This window comes from Euleptes europaea, chromosome 11 (assembly GCF_029931775.1).
Source record: "Euleptes europaea isolate rEulEur1 chromosome 11, rEulEur1.hap1, whole genome shotgun sequence".
In the NCBI taxonomy this organism is placed as follows: Eukaryota; Metazoa; Chordata; class Lepidosauria; order Squamata; family Sphaerodactylidae; genus Euleptes; species Euleptes europaea.
The window spans coordinates 23,990,305-24,018,160 of NC_079322.1; the positions used below are offsets into that span (position 1 = coordinate 23,990,305).

At 46.6% G+C, this 27,856-nt stretch overlaps 1 protein-coding gene across 1 annotated transcript in view; it reads right to left on the reverse strand.

Annotated features, from left to right (window-relative positions):
- Window positions 1-13,748: 13,748 nt before the first annotated feature.
- The window catches only part of ITPRID1 (ITPR interacting domain containing 1), a 64,429-nt gene continuing 50,321 nt past the window's right edge, over window positions 13,749-27,856 (reverse strand). The window contains exons 10-15 of the mRNA XM_056857539.1: window positions 24,314-24,396; window positions 22,609-24,096; window positions 20,231-20,358; window positions 18,679-18,790; window positions 17,031-17,375; window positions 13,749-13,848 (exon numbers count right to left, since the gene is read on the reverse strand). Coding sequence (XP_056713517.1) covers window positions 13,792-13,848; window positions 17,031-17,375; window positions 18,679-18,790; window positions 20,231-20,358; window positions 22,609-24,096; window positions 24,314-24,396 — 2,213 coding nt within the window. The 3' untranslated portion in view covers window positions 13,749-13,791. The remainder of the gene's footprint in view (window positions 13,849-17,030; window positions 17,376-18,678; window positions 18,791-20,230; window positions 20,359-22,608; window positions 24,097-24,313; window positions 24,397-27,856) is intronic.

The following is a 27,856-nucleotide window of genomic DNA, read 5'->3' on the forward strand; positions in this document are numbered from 1 at the left end:
TTCATGCCATCTCCAGAAGCTAGCGAGGGAGATTGTGAATGGCAGAGTTCTGTGGGGCTGGAGGGAGGCAGGCAGCGGGTCTGGAAGCGGCACATAAACGTCGGGGGGCGAGGGACGTCACGTCTAGAGATGAGGTTTCGCTGACGACCGTGGCGGTCGTGTGCGTTTATGGATTGGTTTGTTACATAAACTTGGCACACTGGTGCCATTTAGAGAGCTGGGCGGGGAGTCTCTCTGTGGCTCCTGTATACATGCCAGTATTGACCAGTGCCGGCTATTTTAACCTCTAGCTTTAGACAGAGGTTTTGTATGGAATGGGGGGAAAACACACAAAACGGCCAGTTTTCTGGAGGGGGGAAAAAGAGGAGAGGAAACTTTCTGCCCAGTTGGTGGTATGAATCAGAGCCCTTTAACCATTCACATGGGGGGGAAAGGCTTCTCCTGGCCCATTTCCTTTACATTCAGCAGCACCAGAATTGACAGCTGACTATGCCAGCTTCAGCGCTCTTTCTTCTTAATTGTCACATACAACTTCATGGAACTACAGTTTCTTCAGTCTCCGTGTACAAAGCCCCCACGTTATACAAACTTTGTGGACTCTCTCATCTAGAATTCACTGTCCAATGAACAAATGGAAACCCATACAGCTCGGTCACCACCAAAAGTACCGTGTGGCTATCTTTGTAGTCATACTTTGCAAAATCCCAATATGTTTTACCTTCAGAAAGAGAAAAGGGATGTTACTATACAAGGCTGGATTCTTCACTCAATCTCACCCAAGGTTGGATTCTTCGCTCAATTTCATCCTCCCTATTACAGTTCCTGCCCCCCATGGCGGGAAGATCCCATGAATCCCAGCATAGCTTTTTGCGTTGGGCAAAGGGATTGTCTCCTTTTTCTTTTCACAAGTAGAAATGTTTGTTGGACCCAACCCACAAATGGAAACACTAAACTTCCTGGGATTTAATGAGTTTTTACCTGACCACGATAAACTGTCATATTAGGGTCTTTAAAGCCTGAAATGGTCTGGGACCAGGGTACTTGAAGGACCACTTGGCAGTTTAGATCAGTCTGGGAAACCCTGCTTTGGAGGTGATATTTGTGGCACCTCCTGGAGGGGGTGGGTTTCCCCTGTGGGAGCACCTCAGCAATGGAGAAACTTCCCCCTGCCTTTCTCCTGGCCCCTAGCCTGCTAAGTATTAACTGCCAAGTGAAAACCTTTTCGTTGTATCTAGTTGAATTCTCTTTTCTTTTCTGGAAATCTTACTGGTTTTACTTTATATGTTTTTACTGCTGATTTGAATGTTCTCTTTTGTAAACCACTGTTTTGATCATTGCTATTGGTTGTGTTTTAGGTTTATAGGTGGTTTTAATGCTGCCACCCGCCTTGAGCATTTTTACTGGAGAAATGGGCCATCAGCATTCAAAACATATAAGCAAATGTTAGTTAATGCTGCACTCTAATATATTAATAATTTGTTCTTCTGCTTATTGAGTCTACCGAAATTGGCAGCAGATGTTGTATGGGCGGTGGGGTGGGATGTCTTCCAGAGTCAAAGAACTTACCATGTCTATACAATGTATCACTGAAGCTTTACCTACCCATTCATGGGAACATATACACAGAGCCATGTATTTAGACCCCCTGAAAAAGTAGGATTCCCCATTGCACAGGGAGCCGACGGTGCAGATCTGGGTGCGTCAGGCTGTATTTATACCTTCTAATGAAAGGATTTAGAAGCGCCCCGTGGCGCAGAGTGGTACGCTGCAGTACTGCAGTCCAAGCTCTGCTCACGACCTGAGTTTGAACCCAACGGAAGTGGGTTTCAGGTAGCCGGCTCAAGGTTGACTCAGCCTTCTATCCTTCCGAGGTTGGTAAAATGAGTACCCAGCTTGCTGGGAGTAAAGGGCAGATGACTGGGGAAGGCACTGGCAAACCACCCAGTAAACAATGTCTGCCTAGTAAACATCGGGATGTGACATCACCCCATGAGTCAGGAATGACCCGGTGCTTGCACAGGGGACCTTTACCTTTACCTAATGAAAGATTGGGGGAGTAACTTCCCATGGCAGCCTGGCTCCCTCTCCCCATGCATGCTTATTAAACATGCTTAGAAGGGTTGAAAGGGGCTAACAAGCAGTTAAAACAGAGGGCCAGTTTTGGTAACCTCTGCATATTCACACTGGGCTAGCGCTAGACTAATTTCCCCTCCCTCCAGCAACTCCTGTTATACTCTAGAGAGGGTGCAATACATGACCACATCAGGATGTGCTAAAGTGTTAATCTGTGTCACACCGATAATGTCTATTGATTTGCTTTCAGCCTTTAGACAATCGTTGCTATGCCTGTGGCTTTAAAGCTGTATCCAGTAGTCAGTGATGTGCATGAGGGGTTAGACAGCCATGAACAGAAAACACTCCCAGTGCAGGAAGGGATGGCTGGGGAGATCTTAGGCATAGGGCATCTGGGCAATTGCCCTGGGCTGGGGGCCCCACCACCCTGAAGCCAGCTCGCCTTGTTAGCCAAAATGCTCGATTATGAATATTTATATGGGGGAATTAGCAAATCAATAACCGGCAATGGGCATAACTGCAGGATCTAAGCCTATGTCTACCAGAGTCCATTCCGTGGTTCAAAGAATAAGGCAGAAGCAATGGAGTTAAAATTAAAAGGTGTTTACTTGATTATATGTTCACACACAAACAAAACAGATTTTTACAAAACACACACACAGAGCCTAGAGAATAAAAAGGTGGTAGAGTAGAGACGTTTGCCCATGTGGCAGATATCCCTGTGAAGAGGGGCAATACTGCACCTGGTCCTGTGGGAGGGGGGACATCCAAGGTTCCTTGCAGAGAGGAATAAAAAGGGGGCGGGGGGGGGTCCCCTGCGTGTTCGAGCATCGCTGCCCACTCTGACAGAGTGACAGCAGGTATGAGGGGGGAAAGGAAGGGAAAAAACTTACGGCTCAAACCTACCCCAGTTATACTCTTTGGGGCTGGGAGATAATGGGCTTACCCCCTCGTGGTTCTTATGGCAAACAAAGGCAGACAATGGCATTAACGATCGGCTACTAGGGTGGGACGATGGGTGATTTAGACGGGCTAACTAGAACCTATGGGCATTGCGCAATTCCGGGGGAACCGGGAGACAATCGTTGATAGGTTTATTGAGTTGACACAAAGGCGTGAACAGCTGCGTCCGGGGTGAATCACTTCCTGGTTGCCCAAGGTGCGATCTCTTTGGTGCTGATACCTCTGGGCTTCCGATGGATTGTTAGTGATGCAGATGGAGGGGGGGGGGGCTGGCTACGTGTCCAGTTGTTCCTTGCAAAATGGCATCTGCTGGATACTGGGATGGGATTGCAGGAAAATGGATTGTCCTGGGTTGTCCTGCCCGTGGATCCTTGGTGCCTGTTTCGCGGGGTAAGGCATGAGTCTTTCCCTTTGTGTTTAGGGCTTGCTGCATGTCTGGAACGGTGGCGACACGTGTTGCTATGGTGGCCAGGTAACATAGTTCAGGAGCAGGCCACTGTCAGGCTTCACCCTAGCCACCCTGCTACTATGAGTAGGGTTGCCAATGCGGCCATTTTCTCCAGGCGAACTGATTTATTTCACCTGGAGATCAGTTGTAATAGTGGGAGATCTCCAGCCACCACCTGGAGGTTGGTAACCCTAGCTACAATGTCATTTTATTTGCCAGGGCTTTTAATGGCACACAGACAGAGGGAATCTTTAACTGGGGAGAAGGGTTGTATGGGTTGTTTGGTTTAAATTGTGTTTTGTAAGCTGCCTTGAGCCACGTGGAAAGGAGGGTTATAAATATTTTAATTGGTGGCTTTATTGTCCCCATCAGTTTATGATCTGCTTCTGGTCTAAGGTTTCTTTTGGGCTGGTTTTATGGCCCTTGGCTTGTTTTAACAGGTTGTTGCTTTCAAATCAATCAGTTCATATTTTAACTGTAAGACACCATGAGAGGGACTTTGAAGAGGTAGAATAGAAATATTCTTAATCAATCTTCTAAATAATAAATAAAATAATATTAAAACCCAGAGGTCCTGAGTGGCGTTATGAGTCAGTCAGTCAGTCAGTCATGTTTATTGTGCATGGCCATAGGCCTTTATAATCAAGACAATATTGCAATAACTTTAAATATATATAAAACCATTAAAAGCTGTAAGATTAAAACACACCAATTTGGCTCTTTTCCTCATTCGATGGCTTTCTTTGCCCTGATTTTCCTGCCGCAAGGCCATAAAGTGCCATTTTCCGGGAAACAAGAGGGTCAATATCAGAAAGCAAGAAAATTAGTTTATCGGCATCAGATAATGAGAGTGGAAAGTGGAAAGACTATTTGTCAGGAACTTATTCCAAGGCTTGAGTGGAGTTATGAGCCTTGGAGGAAGAGTAATCTCAAAGGGGTCCTGGCTTTTCCTTGTTGAGAGTAAGCTGGTAGAGGCATTTATTTAGCATTGTTATGTTTTCCTTTCTGTCAATTTGTAGCCTGCATTTCCCTCTGAGACTCAAGGCGTAAGACAATGCAGTCAAACAGCATGAGACATCCAGCAAACAATGCAATAGGCCAAGGATCATAAACATTTTTTTGGTCATCCAGCCACAGCTGACTTATGGCAACCCTGTAGGGTTTTCAAGGCAGGATACATTTGGAGGTGGTTTGCCATTGCCTGCCTCCGCGTCATGCCCCTTGGAGGTCTCCCATCCAAATACTTGCCAGGGTCAGGGCTGTGAGTGTGTGACTGGCCCAAGGTCACCCAAAAGGTTTCCATGGCAGAGTGGGGATTCGAACCTGGGTTTCCCAGACCCTAGTCTGACACCTTAACCACTACGCCATGATGGCTCTTCATAAAAGTTAGGAATACAAAAAAAAAAAAAAAGTATCAAACATCCTAAACAGAGAAAAAAATTGACTTACAAAAGTAGAAAACTAGGCAGCAAGAGCATTGGTAACACATATACTAAACATATGTTTTTTAAAATACATTTCTCAGCACTCTAGGCTGTGAAGGATGAATAATAGAAATGGATGAACACACACAGAATCATAGAATCATAGAGTTGGAAGGGACCACCAGGGTCATCTAGTCCAACCCCCTACACAATGCAGGAAACTCACAACTACCTCCCACCCACCCCCCGTGACCCCTACTCCATGCCCAGAAGATGGCCCTCTCATCATCTGCCTAAGGTCATAGAATCAGCATTGCTGACAGATGGCCATCTAGCCTCTGCTTAAAAACCTCCAGGGCAGGGGAGCTTACCACCTCCCGAGGAAGCCTGTTCCACTGAGAAACCACTCTAACTGTTAGAAAATTCTTCCTAATGTCTAGACAGAAACTCTTCTGATTTAATTTTAACCCATTTAATCTTCTGTTTCTCAGCAAATTCTTCACATGTGTAAGCAATTCACAGTGTGTTGATCAGCAAGAAAAAGTGTCTGGTATTTTTCTTTCTGTAGATGCAGGACCCTGATCTGGAGGTCTCTTCCCTGACTTTGGCACCACTTCCACACAACATATAGTGCAGAGAAGTTGTTTCATATCACCTGTTGTGCTGCAGACGACACCACAGAGTAGCTGACAATCTCTCGGCCCCGTTTCCTGAATTGTACTGATGGTTAGAGAGCCTCTTTCAGCAAGCGGCTTTCATGCAATATATATTCATCAGTGTGTTAAGAGGGAAGGCAGAGAACCGGGATTGTGATTTCATAGCAACCAGTTTAATGAAGGCCTTTGAGAAGAGTGTTTGTTTTGTAACATTCAAAACAAGTTCACCAAAAAAAAACCAAAAACCTTAAAAGAGCCCCTCTAGTGTTGGCTTTCTTTCTATTGTTCTGCAGTCCATAGAAGAGACAGATATAAAAGATTTGGAAATGCAGAAAATTTGCCTAGTGGCTATTGAAAGGTGAGTCGTGCAGAGTCCTGTTCTCATTACACAAGAATTTAATTGTACCAATCAACGAACTTCATATCCATCTTCAGAGGTAGTATTACCACATGTTGGAGGGAAGACTTAAGGATGGTCCTTGCTATCTTCTGCTCCTTGGGACCTTCTTGGGCCACAGTAGGAGTCCAACTGCTGGACTAGATGGATTCTTGGTTTGATCCAGTACAACAGTTCCTATTCTTTCTGTCCTCTGCCCATCTGGCAGAACCTCTGAGCCGGTCCAGGTCTAAGACCGATCATAAATCCTGAAGGATATTCAGGATCAGTATAGGCAGTCAAAAGGATGTCATGTAAACATCCATCAGTCGTAAGGGGGCCATGTTTCTTCTTCATTATGGGAGGATTGTTGCCGCTTATGTGGAATGAAAATGGTCCAGTGAGCATGGACTGATGTGTTCCATGCTACTATGTACTCTAAATGGATATAGATAAGCCACCCTGCTTTGTGGCTGCTCCACGTTCTGCTCTCAGAAGATGACTGGCATAGAAACAAGAGAGTCATTCTAGTGCAGTTGTCAGATGATTGGATCTGGGGTTGCCAACTACGGGTTGGGAAATACCTGGAGATTTTGTGGGTGGAGTCTGAGGAGGGCAGGGTTCGAAGAGGGGATAGAGTCCTATTGCCAAAGCGGCCATTTTCTCCAGGGGAACTGATGTCTATTGGTGGGAGATCAATTGTAATAGCAGGAGATCTCCAGTCACCACCTGGAGGTTGGCAACCCTAATTGGATCAGACGAGGGAAATGGGATTTTTATTGCCTGCTCAGTCATAACATTGTTGGGTGATTTGGGGCCAGTTTCTCTCCATCAGCCTCACAACGTTTTGTGAGAAAAATATGGGACCATCTCATCTATATACAACAATGTGGGCATCTTGGAGGCAATGAAATCTAACAGAAGAATGAATGCCATCCTTAGCGATGACCCATTCAGCTCCCTTCTCTACCCTTGGTAGCCCCTTATTCTTTAGAGGTTGTGACTCTCTGTCATCTAGTGTCTATGTAATGCTGAAAAATGAGGAAACCCAGTACCAAATTTTCTGCATACTCCAGTGTTCCACACCCCCGACACAAAACTACTTACAAGAGTTAGTGCCCATCACCACTTTGTTTCAAGGGTCAGCTGTTTGTGCTCAGCGGACCCCCCCCCCCCCATTGTAGAAAGAAAAGGATCCTTTACAAGCAAGGGAGTGTTCAGTGTGCCCTAGAGCTACCATTCCCTCTCAAGGAACTAGACGACTGGGAAGAGTGTGGAATTCATACTCCTGTAGGACATCAATTTCTTCAATATACATTGAAAAATCTCCCTGAGTTGCACTAGCTCAGGATGTACACAAAACAGAGCTTTGGGGACTTGAGAGTTGGCAGATGCATCGCCACATCCCCCACGCTAAGTGAGCAGCTGAGGTTACCATGCCCTTAGACCTCCCTGGACTACGATATCCACAAGAGGTCTCTGGAGGGGAGGCGGCTTTAGCAAATGACTCGCTGAATCCGGCCTTAATGTTTGCTTCTAGGATGGGCCCAGATGCTATCCCTTTAAAGTTCAGCTGTAAGCCTCGGTAGTAATAGCATTTCCCCCACCCTTGATACAATAATCACTAGTCAGATTCTGCAGGCTGAAATGATGCCCATTTCCAGCAGGGACATGGATATGGGACTAGGGTTGCCAGGTCCCCACTCACCTTCAGCAGGAGATTTCTTTGCTGATGTTGTGTACACACATGTGCGCGTGCCAACCAGAAGTGCCGCCTCGCAAGGAGCCTTAGACCACTCGAACTCTTAGTTTGAGTGGTAAAGGGCCGCAGGGACCCTTTACCACTCAAACTAAGAGTTTGAGTGGTCTAAGCCTCCTTACAACCGGAAGCGCCGAGTCGGCGCGTGCATGCATAATTGCCCGCCGGCCCTCAGCTGGTTGGCAGGCAGAGGGGCACATTACTGGGGGGTTGCCCGCCACCAGAGGGCACCTGGGACTCCAGTCTCAACTTCTGCATTCTTTTCGGCTGTACTGAGAAGTGTTTTGTTCGTTTGTTTGTTTTGCACCAGGACTGTAAGCTTTATTCCATTGGAGGTGGGGAGAAAAGGGCTGAACTCAGGCAGACATAAGAGATTTGTTGTAGATAGATCTTTTGAGGAAGGGGGTCTTTTTGCATGGATCACCTGTTGCTCCTTGCAGCCCTCATCCCCTCAAGTAGTGTTGCCAACCTTCAGGTACTGGAGAAAATGGCCGCTTTGGCAATTAGACTCTACAGCATTGAAGTCGCTCCCCAAACCCCGCCCTCCTCAGGCTCCGCCCCAAAAACCTCCCGCCAGTGGCAAAGAGGGACTTGGCAACCCTACCCACATGCCACAGAGCCATCTCCACCTGAGGGTGTGTGTGTGGCAGCGGGGTCCACTCCTTAGCTACTGTTACTATATGTGTAGCTGGCAATATCCCACGTCTGCCTTACTACACACCTGCACAATACAGCCCCAACATGGCTGTTACTGGAGGCAGGGCCAGGAGGAGCTTCAGTCCCCTCAAAAGCCCCAGAGCAGTGCTGTGTCTTATCCCAGTTGAGATACATCCCAACTTTACAGGTGGAATTGGGGAGCATCAGGGCCAAGCAAAATGGTCTGCTTGGTACAGATGCTGGGGATTACATATTTGTGATCTAATATCCTTGGTGATTAAGTGTATGTACACAGTTTTCCGCAGGACTGCAGCCCCAGTTGTATTGCAGGAGTTTGTTATCATGCATGCTTGCTACAGCATCAAGTGGTGTAGGGTACAGTGGGAAGGTAATGTTTCTTGTAGTTCCCCAAGTCCTTTTGTGCTGCAGCAAGCATGTGCCACACCATCCAGGCCTCAGAAGAAGATGAAGAAGGAGAGTTGGTAGTTATATGATGACTTTTCTCTTCCCTGTTAAGGAGAATCAGTCTGGCTCACAACCTCCTTCCCTTCCTTTCCCCACAACAGGCACCTTGTGAGGGGGGTGGGGCTGAGAGAGTTCAGAGAGAACTGTGACTGGCCCAAGGTCACCCAGCAGGTTTCATGGGTAGGAGTGGGGAAACCAACCTGGTTCACCAGATTAACATCCACCGTTCATGTGGAGGAGTGGGGGATCAAGCCCTGTTCTCCAGATTAGAGTCCACTACTCTTAACCACTATACCACACTGGTACAGTTCCTGTTGCAGTATCCCTTGGAGACTTCCATTTCCCATGCCCTTCTATAGAGGAAGGATAAGAAGTAAGGCTCCAAGCAGGCCACTCTGTGGCTGGACCTGTGGCAATTGTGGATCAATTTCATATCAGGGTCTCATGTGGAAATGGATCTGAGAAGGGGCCAAAGCTGAGCATGAGATGCCACAGAGGAATCCTCTCCATTGCTGAGCATCCTCGGCAACTTGTTGTTCCTTTCATGCAAGAAAGGCAGGAGGCACCTTGCTCACCACACAAGCACACTAACAGCAAAGCCTTCCAAAAAGTAGCCAAACATACAATCCTAAAGGCTCTATATATGGATCACAGCCCTTGAGATGAACATCACTGATTTTGGTCCTCTCAGCACCAAGCAGAATTGCCAACCTCCTGGTAGTAGCTGGAGATCTCCTGCTATTACAACTGATCTCCAGCCGATAGAGATCAGTTCACCTGGAGAAAATGGTCGCTTTGGCAATTGGACTCTATGGCATTGAAGTCCCTCCTCTCCCTAAACCCCGCCCTCCTCAGACTCTACCCCAAAAATCTCCCGCCGGTGGTGAAGAGGGATCTGGCAACCCTAGCACCAAGGGGAAGCATAGGAGACACACACAAAATATTGGAGTCAATGGCACTTGCTGTAACTATCCAGCTCCCAGGATAAGCAAATGGGAATTTTAGAAAACCTGTTCATACTATTCTGAAAGTTATCTACTTTTTAAAAAATCCCAGTTAGGTAATTTATGTTCACTGCCGTGTAGAAGGCTTTAAGTTGTGCAACGTACGCTTCTAATAACTTCAAGGTGTAAACCCCAATATCTGCGTGTTTTCACAGCTTGTGTTTTTACTTGTCTTCACTTTTTATTAGACAATCTTGAAAGACATACAGGGGCGGTTTGCATTTCATATCACTTCATATCTGAGATGTTGTAGATCATATTTGGTTAAGACAAACAGAAACAGATGTGTAACTGCTGATTAAATTAAACAAGAAGGGGAGGGAGCGGAGTCTAAAATCTGATCCGTGGCCATTGCCAAGGACAGATGTTGAGACCTTGAAGGATGTGGCAATCGATAACCTCAGCTTGTTGTCCCCAAGCAAATGTCAAGAGGATGTCAGATTGCGCCCACACACCATGATGGTAAACACAGAAATGCAAAATAGAAACCATTCATGCTGGCTGGCGTTATTTTGGTTTCTGACGGGAAGGAACCTAAACTGCCTGCCTACGGTACACCTAGAAGAGATACATTTGCTTACTCCTTTCAAATCTGGTGTAGCAACAAAAATGCCAGGTTGGCAGTGGTCTATTGCCTTAGGTTCACCTTAAATTTAGTTTCATGGTAAGTAACATCCTGGGACAAAGGGAAGAGCTGCATTTCACATACAATTCACACATTATGAATTGGGTTGACATGGCAACTCCAGATTAGGAAATTCCAGGAGATTTGGGGGGGGGGGTTGAAGCCTAGGGAGGGCAGGGTTTGGGGAAGAGATCTAAGCAGGATATAATGCCATAGAGCCCACCCTTCAAAGCAGCCATTTTCTCTAGAGAAACTGATCTCTGTTGTCTGGAGATCAGTTGCAATTTGTCATGGGGTAGTCTGCTGAGGCTTCCTCAGATGAGGAGGACCTTGAAGCAGCAGGCAGTGGAAGGGAGGAACAGCAGCAGGCTGAGCAGATACAGACAGAGGAGTTCCCCCCATGCTTACAACTGCCCAGAGCAGGGGACTCACCTGTGTCGGAGGGCCAGCCACACGCAGTGTCACCAGAGAGCTCCCCCAAAGCCACTGGAGCAGAGCCACCAAAGATTCAGAGCACTCCTACACAAGTGTAGAAGGAGTGCTAGACTGCAGGCCCGGTGAAGAGCTTCACCCAGCAGGGAATGCTGAGTCCGAGAAATAAGCAACACCTGATTCACCCTAGGTCTATTTAAGCAGGCATTTGCATCCAGGCCAGTGTGAGAACAACTTGTTACCATTACTCTGTGTCCTCTGATATTGCTGGATACTCTTGTGGTCTTGACTTGGAATTTGGACTTTGCTTCTGACACTAAGACTCTCATGGCTTGGACCTTGGTATGGACTTTGACTTGGCATTTGGACTTTACTTCTGATTCTGATACTGAACCCAGATCTGGAACAGCCTGGTATAGACACTTGACGTGCTATTTGACTATGCTACCTGCCTCTGGCTCTCAGGTCTGCTAGGACATAATTCCAGATCTCTGGGCCCTCCCTAAAGGTAGGCAACCCTAATTATGGAGTACACAGGTTGGGTCTAGGGTCAGGCATGACTTGCAGGTTATCTTCAGTTCCCGTGTGTTCAGCGTCCAGTTTGGATCTGGATCACAGCATGCATGGAAAAGGGCCTTGATCACTTCAGGATAGGAATACTGTGAGGGGAGAAGGCCTTTCTCCGTGTGTGCTGTGATCCTAATCCAAATTGGACCTACACAACTTGCATCTGATTGTTATACAAGATGAGTTCCCCAAACCCAACTTATGTACTCCATAGGGTGTGTCTAAGGTTGCCAACTCAAGGTTGGGAAATTCCTGGAGATTTGGGGTGGGGGTAGAGCCTGGGGAAGGTGGTAGTTGGGGAGGGGAGGGACCTCAATGGGGTAAATGCCTTTGAGGCCACCCTCCAAAGCTGCCATTTTCTCCAATGAAACTGACCTCTAATGGAACTGGAGAACAGTTGTAATTCTGGGAGGTCTCCAGGCCCCACCTGTAGGTTGGTAACCTTAGCATCAGCCCTGAAGTAATGGGGGGCGGATGCCAAAAACTAGCTTCACACTGAATCCAGCCCATGGACATGACTGGCTTGACATGCAACAGCTAAAGGTTAATGTGGACTGAGTTTTCCTCGCCACTGCCATGAAGTAAGATGGTGGGCAGTTGCTTAAGTAAGAAGGCACACACTATTCAGTGCTTATCAAACACAACTGAAATGAACTAAGGCTGCATTTTGGAAATGTCTGGTGGCTTTCTCTGTGACAACGGGAAGGTCAGGGGCTTGGGGAGGGGGCTGTGGTTCAGAGGAGGGCACTGCTTTGTACGTAGAAGTTCTTTGGAGTTTCTGGCAGCTCCAGTTAAAGGGCCTGAGGCAGGAGAGGTTGGGAAAGACCTTTCTCTCCCTGAAAGCCAGGAGAGCTGCTGCCAATCAGGGTGGACAATACCAACTGAGGTGGACCAAAAGCCTGAATTGGTGTAGGTTCATAAGTTCATACTTGATTCAATAAAGGAAGCCACAGCCTTCAATTTGCAGGATCTGAGCAGGGCTGTCAAAGATAGGACATTTTGGAGGACTTTCATTCATAGGGTCGCCATGAGTCAGAAGCGACTTGACGGCACTTAACACACACACACACACACACACACATAAGTTCATATGAATGTTGCAACAAATGAAACGAAGGAGATGAAGCGTTTCTTTTCATTGCTCATAGGTTTTTATTGCTACAATGATTCAGCTTTGCTGTTAGGTCACTTCATCCATTTACAGTTAAATTAAAGCCTTCTCCTAGTTTTGTACAGTTTAAATAGGAATATCTTTATTCTTCTAGATCTCTCCTATTTTAAAAAGGCCCTTGTTTGGTTTGGCCTTCTTTGCTCATTAAACGATAGGAACAACCATAACTCAGTGCTGTAAATTCCTTGTTTAATTTCCAGTGATAAACTGCTGCTTGTTATGAATGATGTTCACCACAAAACATGTTGATAGACTAGGCCGGTATTAGCTGCCTCGTAACTACGCCCTTATCTCCAAAAGTTAACTGCCAGATTGCCTCAGTGCAGCAGCAGACATCTGACAGAGACGTGGTTTTGTTGTCGTGCAGGTGTAGAGGAAAGGTGAGAGAGAAAGAAACTGGAGGTATTATTTTGGCTGGCTACCTATTCAGAACACAAGGATAGCTTTGTTATATCCACTTTGCTAACTTCCTCATGATCACAGAGGATGGCAGTGAAAGCCTAAATTCTGATGTTTTGTACTGTTATATTTTGAAGGGATGTTTAACAACTATCAGAGACCCCTAAAATTCAACAACACTGGCAGCTACCCAGTAGTATACTTGAGTCAAGACCGGAGATGGGACAGTCACCTTCAACCACATTTCCTGAGCTATTCTGGAGCTGAAGGGTCAGGAACACGTACAGGCTGAAGCAAGATTTCAGGTGCCACTTCTGAAAGAAGAGTTCTCATCTCTGCTGTTTAAATTCCTCTTGGCAGATGGTGCCTAACGGCAGGAAATCAAGTGTCCACCTTGAAGACATTGAATGGGAAAAGCCACACAATGGCTAATTATTCATGACCATGATATTCTTGACACCATTAAGTCCAAAGTTCACGGAGGACCCCAAATTCTTCAGCACACAAATCCCACTTAGTGCAGATCTCTGTAGTCCAAATTTTTCCTCATGGCTTTTTCCAGCATCCCAGATATCATGTTTTTCTCTTATTCTAAATATACTCTCATTAAGGCAATTTTAACAATGTGATATTTATAGATGAATTTCCATTAATGTTAAAAGTGCTTTATTGAGAGTATATTTGGAAAAGAGAAAAACATTATATATCTATTCCATAAGCTGCTTTAAAAATGTTATGGAAAAAGGTATCACGGTAAAAACGGTGCTGTCCCTCAGTCTTTTCCTTCTGTTGCATCGTTGCTGAAAGAATTTCGGAAGGATTTCTTCAGCTGATAAAAATAGAAATATGGAAGAGTTAGCAGTTTAGAAGTTAAAAGCAAATGAGCCAGATTAGTAAATATAAAAATGCAGCATAAAAAAGCAGAACCTACAAATCATGAAACGCATATGGGCATTATTAATAAGGGGCATTATTAAAGTACTTGCTGTCGTCTACTGAGAACTTTTTCTAATTTTTGAGGTTGTAGAAATGCTCGTCTATGAATCCACAATGCTTCCCAGAAAATATAATCATGTGTAGACAGTTCCCTAGATCCCAAAGCAAGCCTTGCCCACCCCAAGTTCCTCCAAATCAAAAATTGGAATTTTGGGGGATAGTAAACTTTGGATCAGGAGCCCCATGGCACAGAGTGGTAAGTTGCAATACTGCAGTCCAAGCTCTGCTCACAACCTGAGTTCGATCCCGACAGAAGTTGGTTTCAGGTAGCCGACTCAAGATTGACTCAGCCTTCCATCCTTTCGAGGTCGGTCAAATGAGGACCCAGCTTGCTGGGGGTAAAGGGAAGATGGCTGGGGAAGGCACTGGCAAACCACCCCGTAAACAAAGTCTGCCTTGGAAACTTCAAGATGTGACGTCACCCCATGGGTCAGGAATGACCTGGTGCTTGCACAGGGGACCTTTACCTTTAAACTTTGGATCAATTCAAAGGATTAGCAATTCATGGTATTAACGGTATAAAATATTCAAGGTCTGAATGAGATTTCATGCACATGACTACTGAAGCAACATGTTCTATTGCTGTAGTTCTTTTCAACATGGGTGTAGTAACCAGTGGCTCCCAAGGAAGATCTGACTGGAAATAACTGTCACCCCTACCAAAAATTAATCAGACTGCATTAGCCCACAGTTCTACTTATAAGGATAACAGAAATATGTACAAGTTGTAAGGAAGCAGAAGTGTTTCACATATTAGTGCCGCATTGCTTTTTTTGTATGTAAATGTAGGGCTGTCAATTCGGTTCGGCCCGAACTGAAAATCAGCCGAATTTCCCTTGATTCGGTGGTTTTTAGTTTGGGAGGAACCGAACTCAAAACTGGCAGGCAACCGGGGGGGGCGAATTCAGCGAGTTCGGGAGTTCGCGAATAAATTCGGCCAATTCGGGGCCGTCAGTAAGCAGCATAACCTTCAGTAAGCAGCATTCTCCTCCCCCGGCCAATCGGTGGCCAAGCTGGGTCTTCTTCTGGCCAATCAGTGAGGATTGAGTACTGGAGGAATCAGCTGATGTGCGGCCGGCCGGGGAAAGAGAGAGAGAGAGGAAAATCCTCATGTGTGTGTGAGGGGGTGCTTGTGCACATTCGCTCCTTTCCGTGGCTGCAGGGGGCGCATTTTTTGGGGTACCGACCCCAAACTTTCAGGGGATATTCAGACAGGTTTTCTTAAGAGACCACCCAAGTTTTGTAAACATTGGGTCAGGGGGTCCCGAGATATGGGCTCCCCCCTTTTTCTTTCCATGGCTGCAGAGGGCGCATTTTTGGGTGTGCCGACCCCAAACTTTCAGCGGAGCATCAGACAAGGCTTCTTAAGATACCCCCAAGTTTTGTAAACATTGGGTCAGGGCCCCCCGAGATATGGGCTCCACCCCTTTTTCCTCTCCCCCCTTTTCCATTTTCGTGGCTGCAGGGGGCGCTTTTTTGGGGGTGCAGCCCCCAAACTTTTATCATAGCTTCAGAGAATCCCTCTTAAGAGACCACCCAAGTTTTGTAAAGATGGGTTCAGTGGGGGCTGAAATATCGGCTCCCCCCCTTTTCTCTTTCCGTGGCTGCAGGGGGCGCATTTTTGGGTGTGCCGACCCCAGACTTTCAGCGGAGCTTCAGTCAAGGCTTTTTAAGAGACCACCCAAGTTTTGTAAACATTGGGTCAGGGCCCCCCGAGATATGGGCTTTCCCCTTTTCCCTATTGGGATGAATGGATCACCCTCGAGAGATGCATACATATGGATCTTATATTGGATACAAATGGAATCATATTGGATTACCCAGCCTCCCAGCCCCTCCTGCTGGAACAGAAGACAGCCACAGTAAGACCCCTTTGGGGGCTTTAATCTATAATTTTTCTTTTCTGTGTGTGTGTGTGGGGGAAAGCAGAGTCTCTCTGTGTGTGTGGGGAGGGAGCAGTTTCTGTGGGTGGGGGGGGAAGCCAAAGGGGGCTTTTGCCGGTTCTGCCTGGGGTGTGTGTTCCCCCTCCAGTCTCTCTCTCCCTGGTTTGAGGGGGGGGGCTTCATTTTTATTCTTCAGGTTTTTCCTCATTCATAAGATCAGTTAAGTTATTTTGATGCTTGCTCAAAACTGGTTTTCAAATGGTGACTTAAAGAATGCATCTGCCTGGTCCCAAGTCCAATGCAAAAGGAGAAATTCCACCCCCTCCTGCTCATTATGCATAGCTAGCTGCCTCTGTCCCTTTCCATGGTATGCAAACTCCCAGGTGTCAGGTGTTGCTTTGCACTGTTGCAAAGGTGTTGCATTGCGTGCTTGTGTTGCTTTGCAGTTGTATTGTTTTGCAAAATTCTTCACACCTGCCCCGCCCTTTGCATGTTTGCAAAGGTGTTGCTTTTCAGTTGTGTTGCTTTGCAAAGTTCTTAGCACCTGCCCCGCCCTTGCTCTCATCAGCTGTTTGTCGGGGCCGGGAGCTTTGTGCGTGGGTGGCAAGCTCTGCTGAGAGATACACATTAAGGGTGGGGGGGACCCCTTTCAGGACCCATATCTCAGCCCCCCCTGACCCAATCTTTACAAAACTTGGGGAGTCTTTCAATATACGTCCTTTGAAGCTCTGCTGAAAGTTTGGGACCTCTAAGCCCAAAAATGCCCCCCCAGAGCCGCGGAAAGGCGCGGTTGTGTTTTTAATGGCTTTATTCGGCCGAATTTTTTTTCCGAACTTTGAATTCCCGCCGAATTGAATGGATCCGAAGTGGGGGAGTTCGGACTTCGGCACGTACCGAACCCACAAGGGCCAAATTCGGCCAAATCCGAACTGTACCGAATTTTTTTTTTGACAGCCCTATGTAAATGTACAGTTTTATACACAATGTTCTGCTTGAAACCCTTACTGTGCCTACTTTATTACAGACTTTGACTACTTCCATCCTCCTTCCTGATATGTGGCAGGAAAACAGGGTGGGATCCGAAATGCAGAGTCCATCCCTGCTCTAGGAATCAGACAAAAATCATGCTTACATTTTGTAAAAAGGTCTTGAAGTCCAATTTCGGCTGAGGAGAACCTTTCGTTTCCTTTTTACTGCTGTGCAGTTCCTTGGAGTCTGCTGCAGAGTCAGTCTTGCCTGGAGGTGAAGGAGAGGCCTGAGGCACTTCCGTTTTTCTTAATAAGGAGGTCGAGGGGCTGGGTGGGACCGTGGAACTCCTTCTCGGAGGCCTGTGACGGATATCTTTGCAACATCCATCTCTGCACAAGAAAGGAGCGGCGGCGGCAGCAGCATCTGGAAGAGTGTGCTCACTCCGAGTGCCAGAAAGTCCAAGTTCTGAGCACAGATTAGACTGCTCGCCCAACAACTGATCCAGCTGCTGTAATGAAAAGAGTAATGGATGAGCTGTAGGGTTGCCAACCTCCAGGTAGTAGCTGGAGATCTCCTGCTATTACAACTGTTCTCCAGCTGACAGAGATCCATTCACCTGGAGAAAATGGCTGCTTTGGCAATTGGACTCTATGGCATTGAAGTCTCTCCCCTCCCCAAACCCCGCCCTCCTCAGGCTCCACCCACAAACCTCCCACTGGTGGCAAAAAAGGACCTGGCAACCATAACCAGCTGACACACTGTAGCCCTCCTGCCTGCAGGATTCCGTCTATGTAGCAAAAGTCGGCTAATGGAAAATTCCCACAATAGAAAACAAAGGGGATTTTTTACAAAGCTCCTGTGGGGGCATTTTTGGGGATAGAGGTCCCAGATGTTCAGGGTAGCTTTGAGAGACTCTCCCTGGATGAACCCCAAAGTTTGGCGAAGATTGGGTCAGGGGGGTCCAGTGTTATGGGCTCTGGAGAGGTCACCCCTCCCTCCTCCATAGACAAGCATTAGCCGATTAGCGAACAGAGAATCTGACTCTTACCTTCCTGCTTCTGTATGGAGGCGGGAGGTGACCTCTTCCAGACCCCGTAACTTCGGACCCCCTGACCCAATCTTCACCAAACTTGGGGGGTTTGCAAGGAGAGTCCCTGCAAGCTACCCTGCAGGTTTGGGGGCTCTACCTCAAAAAATGCCCCCCTGGAGCTTCGCAAAGCCTGCGGAGAACCTAAAAAAGCTGGATAATTACCCCCTTTTTTTTCAGGAATGGCCAATTTGGCTTTGGTTTTCCCCCCAGGTTTTGGAATTCAGTAAACCCAAACCCAAAATTTACCTAAATGGCTTTTTTTCTGCTTATTTCCAGTTTAGGTTTATCAATATGCCCAGCCCTAATTAGGCCCTGTGTTTTTAAATACAATTGTGCACAATATATAATAAAAATAGATGTATTGGTTGTTATATTAGATAGTGTTTAGCTCGTCTCCTTTGGTTTCCGCTGACTTTTAAGTTGAGTTTCTTTGTTTCTTCAGTTGAAAAGTAGATGAAATTTGAGGAGACACTTGAAAGCACACAAAGGCACAGCAACCTTTTAAAGTAATGGCAACAAAATCAAAACTAGTTTGCTTCAGCTCTTGCCTAGCCAACTGTGTTCAGAGACGTCTATAGATAGCCGGGCAAATGCTAAAGCACTGACGATAACAGTGGGTGTAGTGCTTCACTGCAGCCCTGAAATCATCTGCATTCAAGGAAATCTTGTGCGGAGCACAAGGACAGATATCACACAATGTTCTCCCACTGACAGAACATACCATCAGAATCCCCTCCCTGACCTGGCGAGCACGGTCCTGCAGCTGGCATTCCAGCTCAGCAACCTCTCGACGAACTGCTTGACGCAAGGCCTGGAGTCTTCTTCTCTCCTCTCTGTGGAAGATGGCCAAGTGAAACGAAACAGAAAACACTCCATGAAACCCTTGTCCCCCAACATCATCTAGCTGTATTTCAAAGGGGGGGAGCCACTTTGTAAATGGTGGATTAAAGTCAAATGCAACAGGGTTGTCAACCTCCAGGTACTAGTTGGAGATCTCCTGCTATTACAACTGATCTCCAGCTGATAGAGGTCAGTTCACCTGGAGAAAATGGCTGCTTTGCCAATTGGACTCTATGGCATTGAAGTCCCTCCCCTCCCCAAACCCTCCCCTCCTCAGGCTCCTCCCAAAAAATCTCCTGGATGGGAGACCACCAAGGAATACCAGGGTCAGTATGCAGAGGCAGGCCCCCTATGTTTGTCTCTTGCCTCATAAAGCCTAGGGGGTCACCATATGTCAGCTGTGACTTGAGGGAGCTTTCTACTACCAAGTGCAAGGACACTGATGCAAGTGCTTTTAAATAGTACTGCTGAATTTTCACGCTACAATTAGACTGGGCTTTTACCTTCAAGACATGTGTCTGAATGAGAAGGTTACCTATCTTCAGATGGAGTAATCTGATTGTAGTAAATTCAGTTATGGGTTGTAGCCTACCACTCAGATCAGCTAAGTGCAGAACTTCCCATTGGCTCAAGAGAAGAAGAGGCTTTTCGTTAGAAGGCTCCTTGTATTAGAGGAAGTCTCTGCACTTAGTGATCAGAGCGGTAAAATGCAACCCAATGTTCTCTGGGATTTAGATTTAAAAAACAAACAAACCACATCTTATGTTGAGATTTAATCATTGCACAAATCCTTTGCTGGGGCACAGGATTAACAATTGGGTCCTCCCCTTCTTCCAGTGATACATTAGATCACTATAAAACCATAACGGTATGGGGGGCAAGTATGTCATTAAACCAGGTAGGAAAAGGGATGGACTAAGAAGAGTTGGTTTTTATATGCCGGCTTTCTCCACCATTTAAGGAAGAATCAAACTGACTTGCAATCACCTTCCTTTCCCCTCCCAACAACAGACACCCTGTGAGGTAGGTGGGGTTGAGAGAGTGTGACTAGCCCAAGGTCACCCAGCTGGCTTCGTGCGTAGGAGTGGGGAAACAAATCCAGTTCGCCAGATTAGGGTCTGCTGCTCATATGGAGGAGTAGTGAATCAAACCCTGTTCTCCAGATCAGAGTCCACCACTCCAAACAACAGCTCTTAACCACTACACCACACTGGCTGTCAATGAATGACTGTACACTTTATATCATTGTCGTAATTACTTTGTTGGTGATCATTCTGTTTTGAAGGGATGAAGTTTTGTATATAGCTTTGAAGGTGACATGGAAGACTTTCCACACATAGCAAAACCCATTGTGCAAGTGCCTTTTGTAGAGGCAACCTCATGATGTAACAAAGGCTGTGTTGTGATAAACAAAGTCATGTGCACGCCATTACCGTCCTTTATCTGATATGGCACTGGAAAAGAGGATCTCTTGCTCTGTCAGGTGCTGTTCAATCTCATCCAACCGTTCGCGAAACTTTTGACACGAATTTTTCATAGCTTCGATTTCCTGAACTGTGCACTAAACATAAGATCAAGACGAGACAATGATTTGTTTGCTAAAAAGTAGGCAGACTGATCTGTTCCAGAGAGCTTGACTAAGAGAAATTCCTTTCCAAGACGTTCCACACCTTTGGGAAGAATCAATTTGAATACATCCAGGGAGCTAATGGGATCCTCCTATAAAACCCTGCAAGATTTTCACCTGTTGAGCAATAGCCGTCCTTTTCTAGGCATTCTCCTTTCTCCCACTTTTATTGAGAAACTGTTTTTCATAATACTAATTCCACTCAACTCTGTCCTAGATATTTTGGATAAACACTGTGACATCCTGACATATGAGCACATCTCTGAGCCAGAGACACATGTATGTTTACGTTTTCTTTAACAAAAGGTCAAATTAAATTAGATCTGTAACTGGATCAACATTTTTTTCCCTTAAAGGCAACCAAGGTTGGTGAATTCAATTGGGCTGCAATGTGAGGTGTGGGGGAGTAGCATAACTAGGGCTGCCAACCCCCAGTTTGGGGGGGGGAATTCCCCACCCCAAGCTCCTGCTGCTTGCCACCACTCTAAGCAGCAGCGGTGGGGGGGGATTTTAAAAAAATTTACTGACCTGCCAAGCTTGATGATGACACAATCAATCGATTTATTGATTGACTGATTATGACACTTCCTGCAAGAACCTCTAGGAATCGCCAGAAACTCTTTTTAAAAAAACAATAGAGTTTCTAGAGTTTTCTAGAGCTACCATCGCCACTTCTGGATTTTCTCCAGAACTGATGTCATCATGCTCCCTTCATGGCCTCGTTCAAATCCTCCTGCTGATTGCCAGGCTGAGCCTGGCAACCAGAGGCTTAACCCTTTTCCTTGTATATACCACTTTCCTGATCTAAATGTGCTCCCCAGTTGCCAACTGCTAAATTTGTTGTGCCTTAATTGGTGGCTTGGAAGAAAAGAGTGGAAAAGGAGAAAGACATGTGATTTAATCCGGGTTTTTTGCTCAAAGCACAGATTCTTGCAAACATCTTTGTTGCGAGGGCATTATGATACCTTTCGGGCTTTCCAGGTTTTTTTTTATAAGTGTATCCTAGATATGTAGCAGTCAGCATAAGATGAAAACGTAAACTGCGGTCGTATTTATTTGAAAGGGCTTCTGGGTCAATTGTGAGTCGTTTATGAAACACTGCCATCTTGTGGCCATCAGCCATCATCTGAGTACTCTGGTAGAATCCCTAGTGGGACTAAGTTGGAATCTGACAGGTCAAAATGCAGCCAGCATAGAAAGAAGAGTTGGTTTTTATACCCCGCTTTTCTCTACCTTTAACGAGTCTCAAAGTGGCTTACACTTCTTCTCCCCACAATAGACACCTTGTGAGGTAGGAGTGGGGAATCAAACCCAGTTCTCCAGATTAGAGTCCACAGCTCTTAACCACTGCACCACACTGGCTGTGCCTCCTGACATAGGGTTCCTGTGGGTCTGGGGACCCCCCAAAAACATAGTAGGGGCAAACTGGGAGTCTGCCGCAGAAGGGAGACATCAGTAAAATTGTCCTTCCCTGCTCTGCAGACAGAAAACAGTGTTGCACTTACCTGTAACTGTTGTTCACCGAGTGGTCTTCTGTGCAGGCACACATGTGAACCGCACATGTGCCGTGGCTGGCCTGCGCATGCGCAGTTCCCATGTGGAACTGCACGGAAGAAATGAAGATGAAAATAGTGTTGCTGGCTCTTTCGATTCACTAGCTCATGCCCTTTTGGAATGGCGCTTTTACGAGGAACTTCGATCACATTATATTTTCCCCCTTTTAACATACAAATCTAATGCCTCTGTGTCTGACATAATGCCTTTTTTACTAAGCGATAGGGATCCCAAGGCTACATTGTCAGTGGCAAGATTTGTTTCAGTCCTTATATCCCTCAAACACTAGTTATATGCTGCTCAAGATCAATGGATCAAGGAGCTTCTAAGGGATAAAAGGAAAGGAAACAGTGTTGCACTTACCTGTAACTGTTGTTTATCTTCGTGGCTTCTGTTCAGGCACACATGGGAACGGCACATGCACAGGCCAGCCATGGCGCATGCGCAGTTCCCAAGTGGGACTGCACAACCACGAAGATGAACTGCAGTTCTATCAGAGGCACTGCTGGCATGCTGATGGTATGGCTCTTTAGGTTCCAAGCCATAGTTCCTTAAGACATAAACTCTGCCTAGGAGACTACTGGGAAATGGTGGGGCAATAAATAAGCAAATAACTAAATAAATACTCACAGAAGGAACATTTCTCATTGCTGTGTCCTGCAATAGCCTCAGTGTTTTCAGAAGCTGTAGCTCTAGGGTGGCATGCGATGAGCAGCACGTTACATGATGTTTGCACAAAGGAGCTAGAGGGAAAGACTGTGGCAGACAGCAGTGATGAGCGCTCAAAGGGCAGCAGTGACCTCTGTGCTGGGCACACCAGGCGCGGAAAGGTTCATAGCAGCAAGATTGGTATTCCCCATGCAGCCCTGTGTCTAGAGAGGCCGACTTCAGGAGATGGCCGTGCCTGTGAAATGGAGGGGGGAAAGGAAACGGAGGGAACCCTTTTCGCTTGACGGGACTCCTCTCAGTTTGAATGGACACTTCCTTCACTTCCTTATCTTCTTCCTTTAAAGCATCCAACTCTGAGGGAATTCGAGGCTCGTCCTCAGAAGGCTGGGATGCCTTGCACGTGAAATCCAAAGACTGGCCTTTTACAGCTGTGTCATCCAAGTGGATGCTCTGCATACTCGACAGGAGCATTGAAGGCATCTGGACAGTTACAGATCTGAAAGGACTACGGTGTGTTTCGAAGGCAGGGACACTCTTATCTGTGTCCGGTTTGGTGCTTGCTGATAATCCATCCGAGGAGCCAGTTCCTCCATTTTCAAGGCAGTAAGTGGAAAGGCGAGAAGCTTGAAGAGGGCTCGTAGAAAGAGCATTGATCCCATGCTGTGCAGGCAGGTCCCCCTGCTCAGTTTCTGAAGCTGGAGCTACATCCAAAGGTTTGCATGTATTACCGAAACCAACAGCCAGTTTGATAGAGCCCTGACAATCATTTGTGACACTGGTGTCTGTGGCTGGACCAGGGAACTCCGCCTTGCTATCCCGCCGCTTTCCTTCTACACTTTCTCCAGTACCTTCCTGTTCATTTCCTCGACATACTTTCCCAGTTTCCTCTTCACTCCAAAGTCCCTCACTTTCTTTTCCGTCCGCATGTATTTGGTCATTGCTGAGTGTCGTGGGGGGTGTACACCCTACCTCAGTGGCAGTAAACCCTGGCTTTTCACGCTTTTGACTGGAGTACAGAAGCCAATTCCCTTCTGGAGAACTAACATCATCCCGATCCATAATGTTAATCCGCTGGCAGGAAATGCGGCCTTCTATGCAACGGTCTTCTTCTTCCCCCAGCCGTCCTCTTCGATTTTGCGTCTCCTGCTCATGCGCCTCATCTTCCGTTTCACTGGCTGCATCTTCATACTGACCACTGGAGGTCTCCATTAGGTTGTCTTCTTCATTTATGGAATAGAAAACGTCCTCTCCTAGGAAAGTCTGTTCCCTGCTCAGAGCAGGCAGTAGTAAAATGTTGCCACCATTGGTCATGAAGGTGATAGCAACAGACGTCTCTGCATGGGGATGAGGATCCTGGCTGGCCTGAGCTGACTCCTTCCTGTTTCTCTGTTGTGCTTGATTATCATGGACACTGCAGCTGAGTCTCAGGTTCCCAGGCAGAGATAAGACCTGGAAAAAAAATAAGGCTCCTTTAGGATGATTATGTTTCCACCACAGACATTTGTGCTGTAATACTAAGCAGAGTTCTAAGAGCATTCAATGGCCTAAGATGGGTGTAGCTCTGCTTAGGATCGCACTGTTAATTTGGTGGGTCTGGGTCTTTTTAAGCATTCTATTTATTTTTTTGTTCATATCTCACATTTCCCCCAGAATAATTCCTATTTACCTGCAGAGGTAAGGGCTCTGATGGATCTTCCAGAAACCCACTGCTGTCAGACTGGCAACTGTTTGTTCTTGTTACAATCACATCTACAGTCAGAAAAATAATGGTGAGAAATACAAGCTAAGCAAACAAACCTTGGTGGTTAAAGCACCTGGTGTTCATGACAGCCCAGAGAAAGACACCATCTATGTGTGTTAAGTGCCATCAAGTTGCTTCCGACTCACGGCATAATTAAATTGTGGAACTCCCTGCCCCAGGATGTGGTGATGGCTGCCAACTTGGAAGGCTTTAAGAGGGAAGTATACAAGTTCATGGAGGAGAGGGCTATCCATGGCTACTAGTCAAAATGGATACTAGTCATGATGCATACCTATTCTCTACAGGGGTCTGATTCAGTATAAGGCAGCTTCATCTGTTCATGTCTTCAAGATGTCAAAGCATGAGACATGTGGATCCGCAGTCATTCCCACCCCCCACAAAAGAAACAGACACACATATGGAATGGAAGCAAGATATCACGTGTCATCACAAACACACATTGCCAACACATACAGATAACCGTAGATATTCACCACAATAGTGTCATATCTTGTTTGAACCTCAGTGGCCCAAGGAACAGTGTTGACAGTGGCATGTCATGATGAGCCATCTTTGTCACCGTGGCGCTGGCATCTGCAAGTTCTCATCTCATAACTTGTCCCCAGCATTCAACCAGTCTCTGTGCCCACACTGTGTTCCCAGAGGCCCGGGAGGAGGGAAGAGGAGGGATGGACCCTTTTAACATGATAGGCGAACCACGTGGTACATGCAGTTAAGGACAGGGTAGAGACCGCTCACCGCCAGGAGGCTATTTTCAGTGGCATTTCCATGGCGACAGTAATGTATGCTCCCGGCCCAGGCTCCCCACAAAGAAGAGCATTGTTTTGGCTCTTCGTGCAGCTGTTCGACATCCACTTTGTTCGGCACTCTCACTGTACACCATTCCCACCGGGGTCTCTGCCCTGCTCTCGCTCCGCATTCCCGTTCCCAGCTGCATCATTTAATGCCAGTTTCTCTGAGCGTTCATTACTTCCCTGAGCAATCGGGGGTTTATTTATTATTATGTTGAAAAGATATGCTTTCCCCTATAAACAATGCCTATTAATTAGGCGCTAATTCCAGATTAACAACAGCGCGCTTAAGAAGCTGGTTCAGGACTCCCGGTTTCTAATCGCAGTTAGAACTGCTCGGTGGAGCTACACATTCAGTGGAGGTTTCTGACTTTAGCAAAGGTCATCCCCCCGTAGGGTTGCCAACCACCAGGTACTAGCTGGAGATTTCCTGTTACTACAACTGATCTCAAGCCTATAGAGATCAGTTCACCTGGAGAAAATGACCGCTTTGGCAATTGGACCCTATGGCATTGAAATCCCTCTCCTCCCCAAACCCTGCCCTCCTCAGGCTCTGCCCCAAAAACTTCCCACCGGTTGCAAAGAAAGACCTGGCAACCCCATCCTCCTGTTAGGGCAAAACCAGAGGAGTTACTGGAAAAACCATGATCAGATTTCCCAAAACTGGATTCCCCCATGGCTGCACATTGATGATGAAGTTCCCACCCTCTTCCCACTATGCAGCTGTGGGGGAACCCAATTTAAGTATGAAATGTGGCATAGTGAAGAGGGTATTAAGTCCTCTGGCTGCTGTGGTCTTGCCATCTCTGATCTGAAACTAGAAAACTCTAGGCTTCCCCATTGAGGAGATATGGGGTTAGATCCTCGTAGATCTGTTCTGCTAATGGTGGTACAAGGTAGCTTCCCCTGATGCAAGACATAAGTGGGATCCAGCCCGAGGGTTTAGACCTGTTTGGGCTTATTTCTAATTCTGGTCTGTCCCACTCTTCCTCTAAACCAGGGGTGTCATATTCAATTGTTACAAGGGCCGGATACGACATAAATGCTACTTGGTCGGGCCGGGCCATGCCTCGCCAGCCTAGATTGAGAGAGGGGGGTGGCTGCCTTGGCTGGCTCGTGGGCCAGATGAGAGCTTTATGTTTGACACCCCTGCTCTAAGGGTTTATCTTCCTTAAAACCGCAAGAAGCAGTCAAAGCTAAAACAGTTTCAGAGGGTTCATACTTGAGTTCTCCACAGTCCAAACACAATGAACACTCTGAGCCCTGGATGACCCTGGCTCTCCTCCAGCATTTACACTTTTGTTTCAAAGTGCAAATTACATTGCAATCTTGTTAAATTTTTATTCTGCTACTGTTATCTTACTCAGCTTGGATTAAGGTTGCTATTAATTGCAGATGTCCAAAGGCCATCGCTACCCGATAAGCACAATGGAATAATCTGCTGTTATCGGACTATTAAACAAAGCTGTAAAAACAAACATCGGTGTTGCATATTAACCTTAATAAAGTTCACTCTCATTTTAATTCCTGCTAGAGCCAAGGAAGCAGAAGAGGCAAAGAGGGGTATGCCGCTGTCCTGTAGAAACAATGGGAGACAAACCCCAAAGGTATTGTAGAAAAGACTCAAAAAAGCAATATGTTGTGAATTAAGTTTTTCATCAAGGGGCTGTAAGTTATATTACAGAGAGATCTATTCTCTTTTCCTCCTCACAGACTCTTTGGGGAATTAGTCTAAATGCCCTTGCAACCTGCTGGAAAAAAAATCATTCTACCTACTTCTCAGACGTAGAACAGTTTATTAAAATTGAATAGTGCCCACAGATCAGCTAAGAGAGATCTAGGGTTAGGAGATTTCCCTGCTGAAATACTTTCTGGAATGCTTCCTTATGATTCGCAACAGAACACCACAGAAAGGTCTACTGCAGAAAATCTCTCAGTTACATAAAAGCTATAGTTATCACCGAACTGCTACGAAAATTAGACTACATCAAGCAACGTGTTGCAGCAAGGAATTACCACTAGGTGGCAGCAGGAGACAAACCTCCAATGTCCAACTGGCAACAACGCTGATCCTTTTTTTTTGCAGTTGTTTTTTAGCACCTCTGCGGTTTCAAGGTCTGGCCAGCGTTTTTGTGTCTTTGCTCCTGCTGGTTACAGAAGCAGCAGGAGCAAAGATCTTGGTAAGACTACGGCTCAGTCTTATAAAAGATCTTTACAAGACTACGTCTCAGTCTTCAGAACCACGAAACTAGTTCTGTGACCCCAAGATATGGAGCCTGCTTTCAAAAAAGATTCAGATGCTCAAAGGCAAACAAATAAAAAAATCTTCGGGGCTAGTGCTAGTTCCTTGTATAATCCTAAGGCGAGGTTCCCGGGTCGGGAGGCCTCCTTTGCCGCCCCGGGCTGGGGAGGAAATTAGGGCGGAAGCTCGGCGGAGGTTGAATTCGGGGCGGCGGGCCCCACGGTGCCGGGCACCCGCCTCGTGATAAGGGCTCGTGCTGGCCCCGGGCTCCCCGCCCAGCCAATAGCCTCTCTTGGCTCCAATTAAATGAGCCAATGGGAGGGGAGGCTCTGGCCGGGAGGGGGGGAAGGGGTTGGGAGAAGCAGAGGGAAATGTTTTCCCTCTGGTCCTCCTGAGGAGGATAAAAACGGGCGA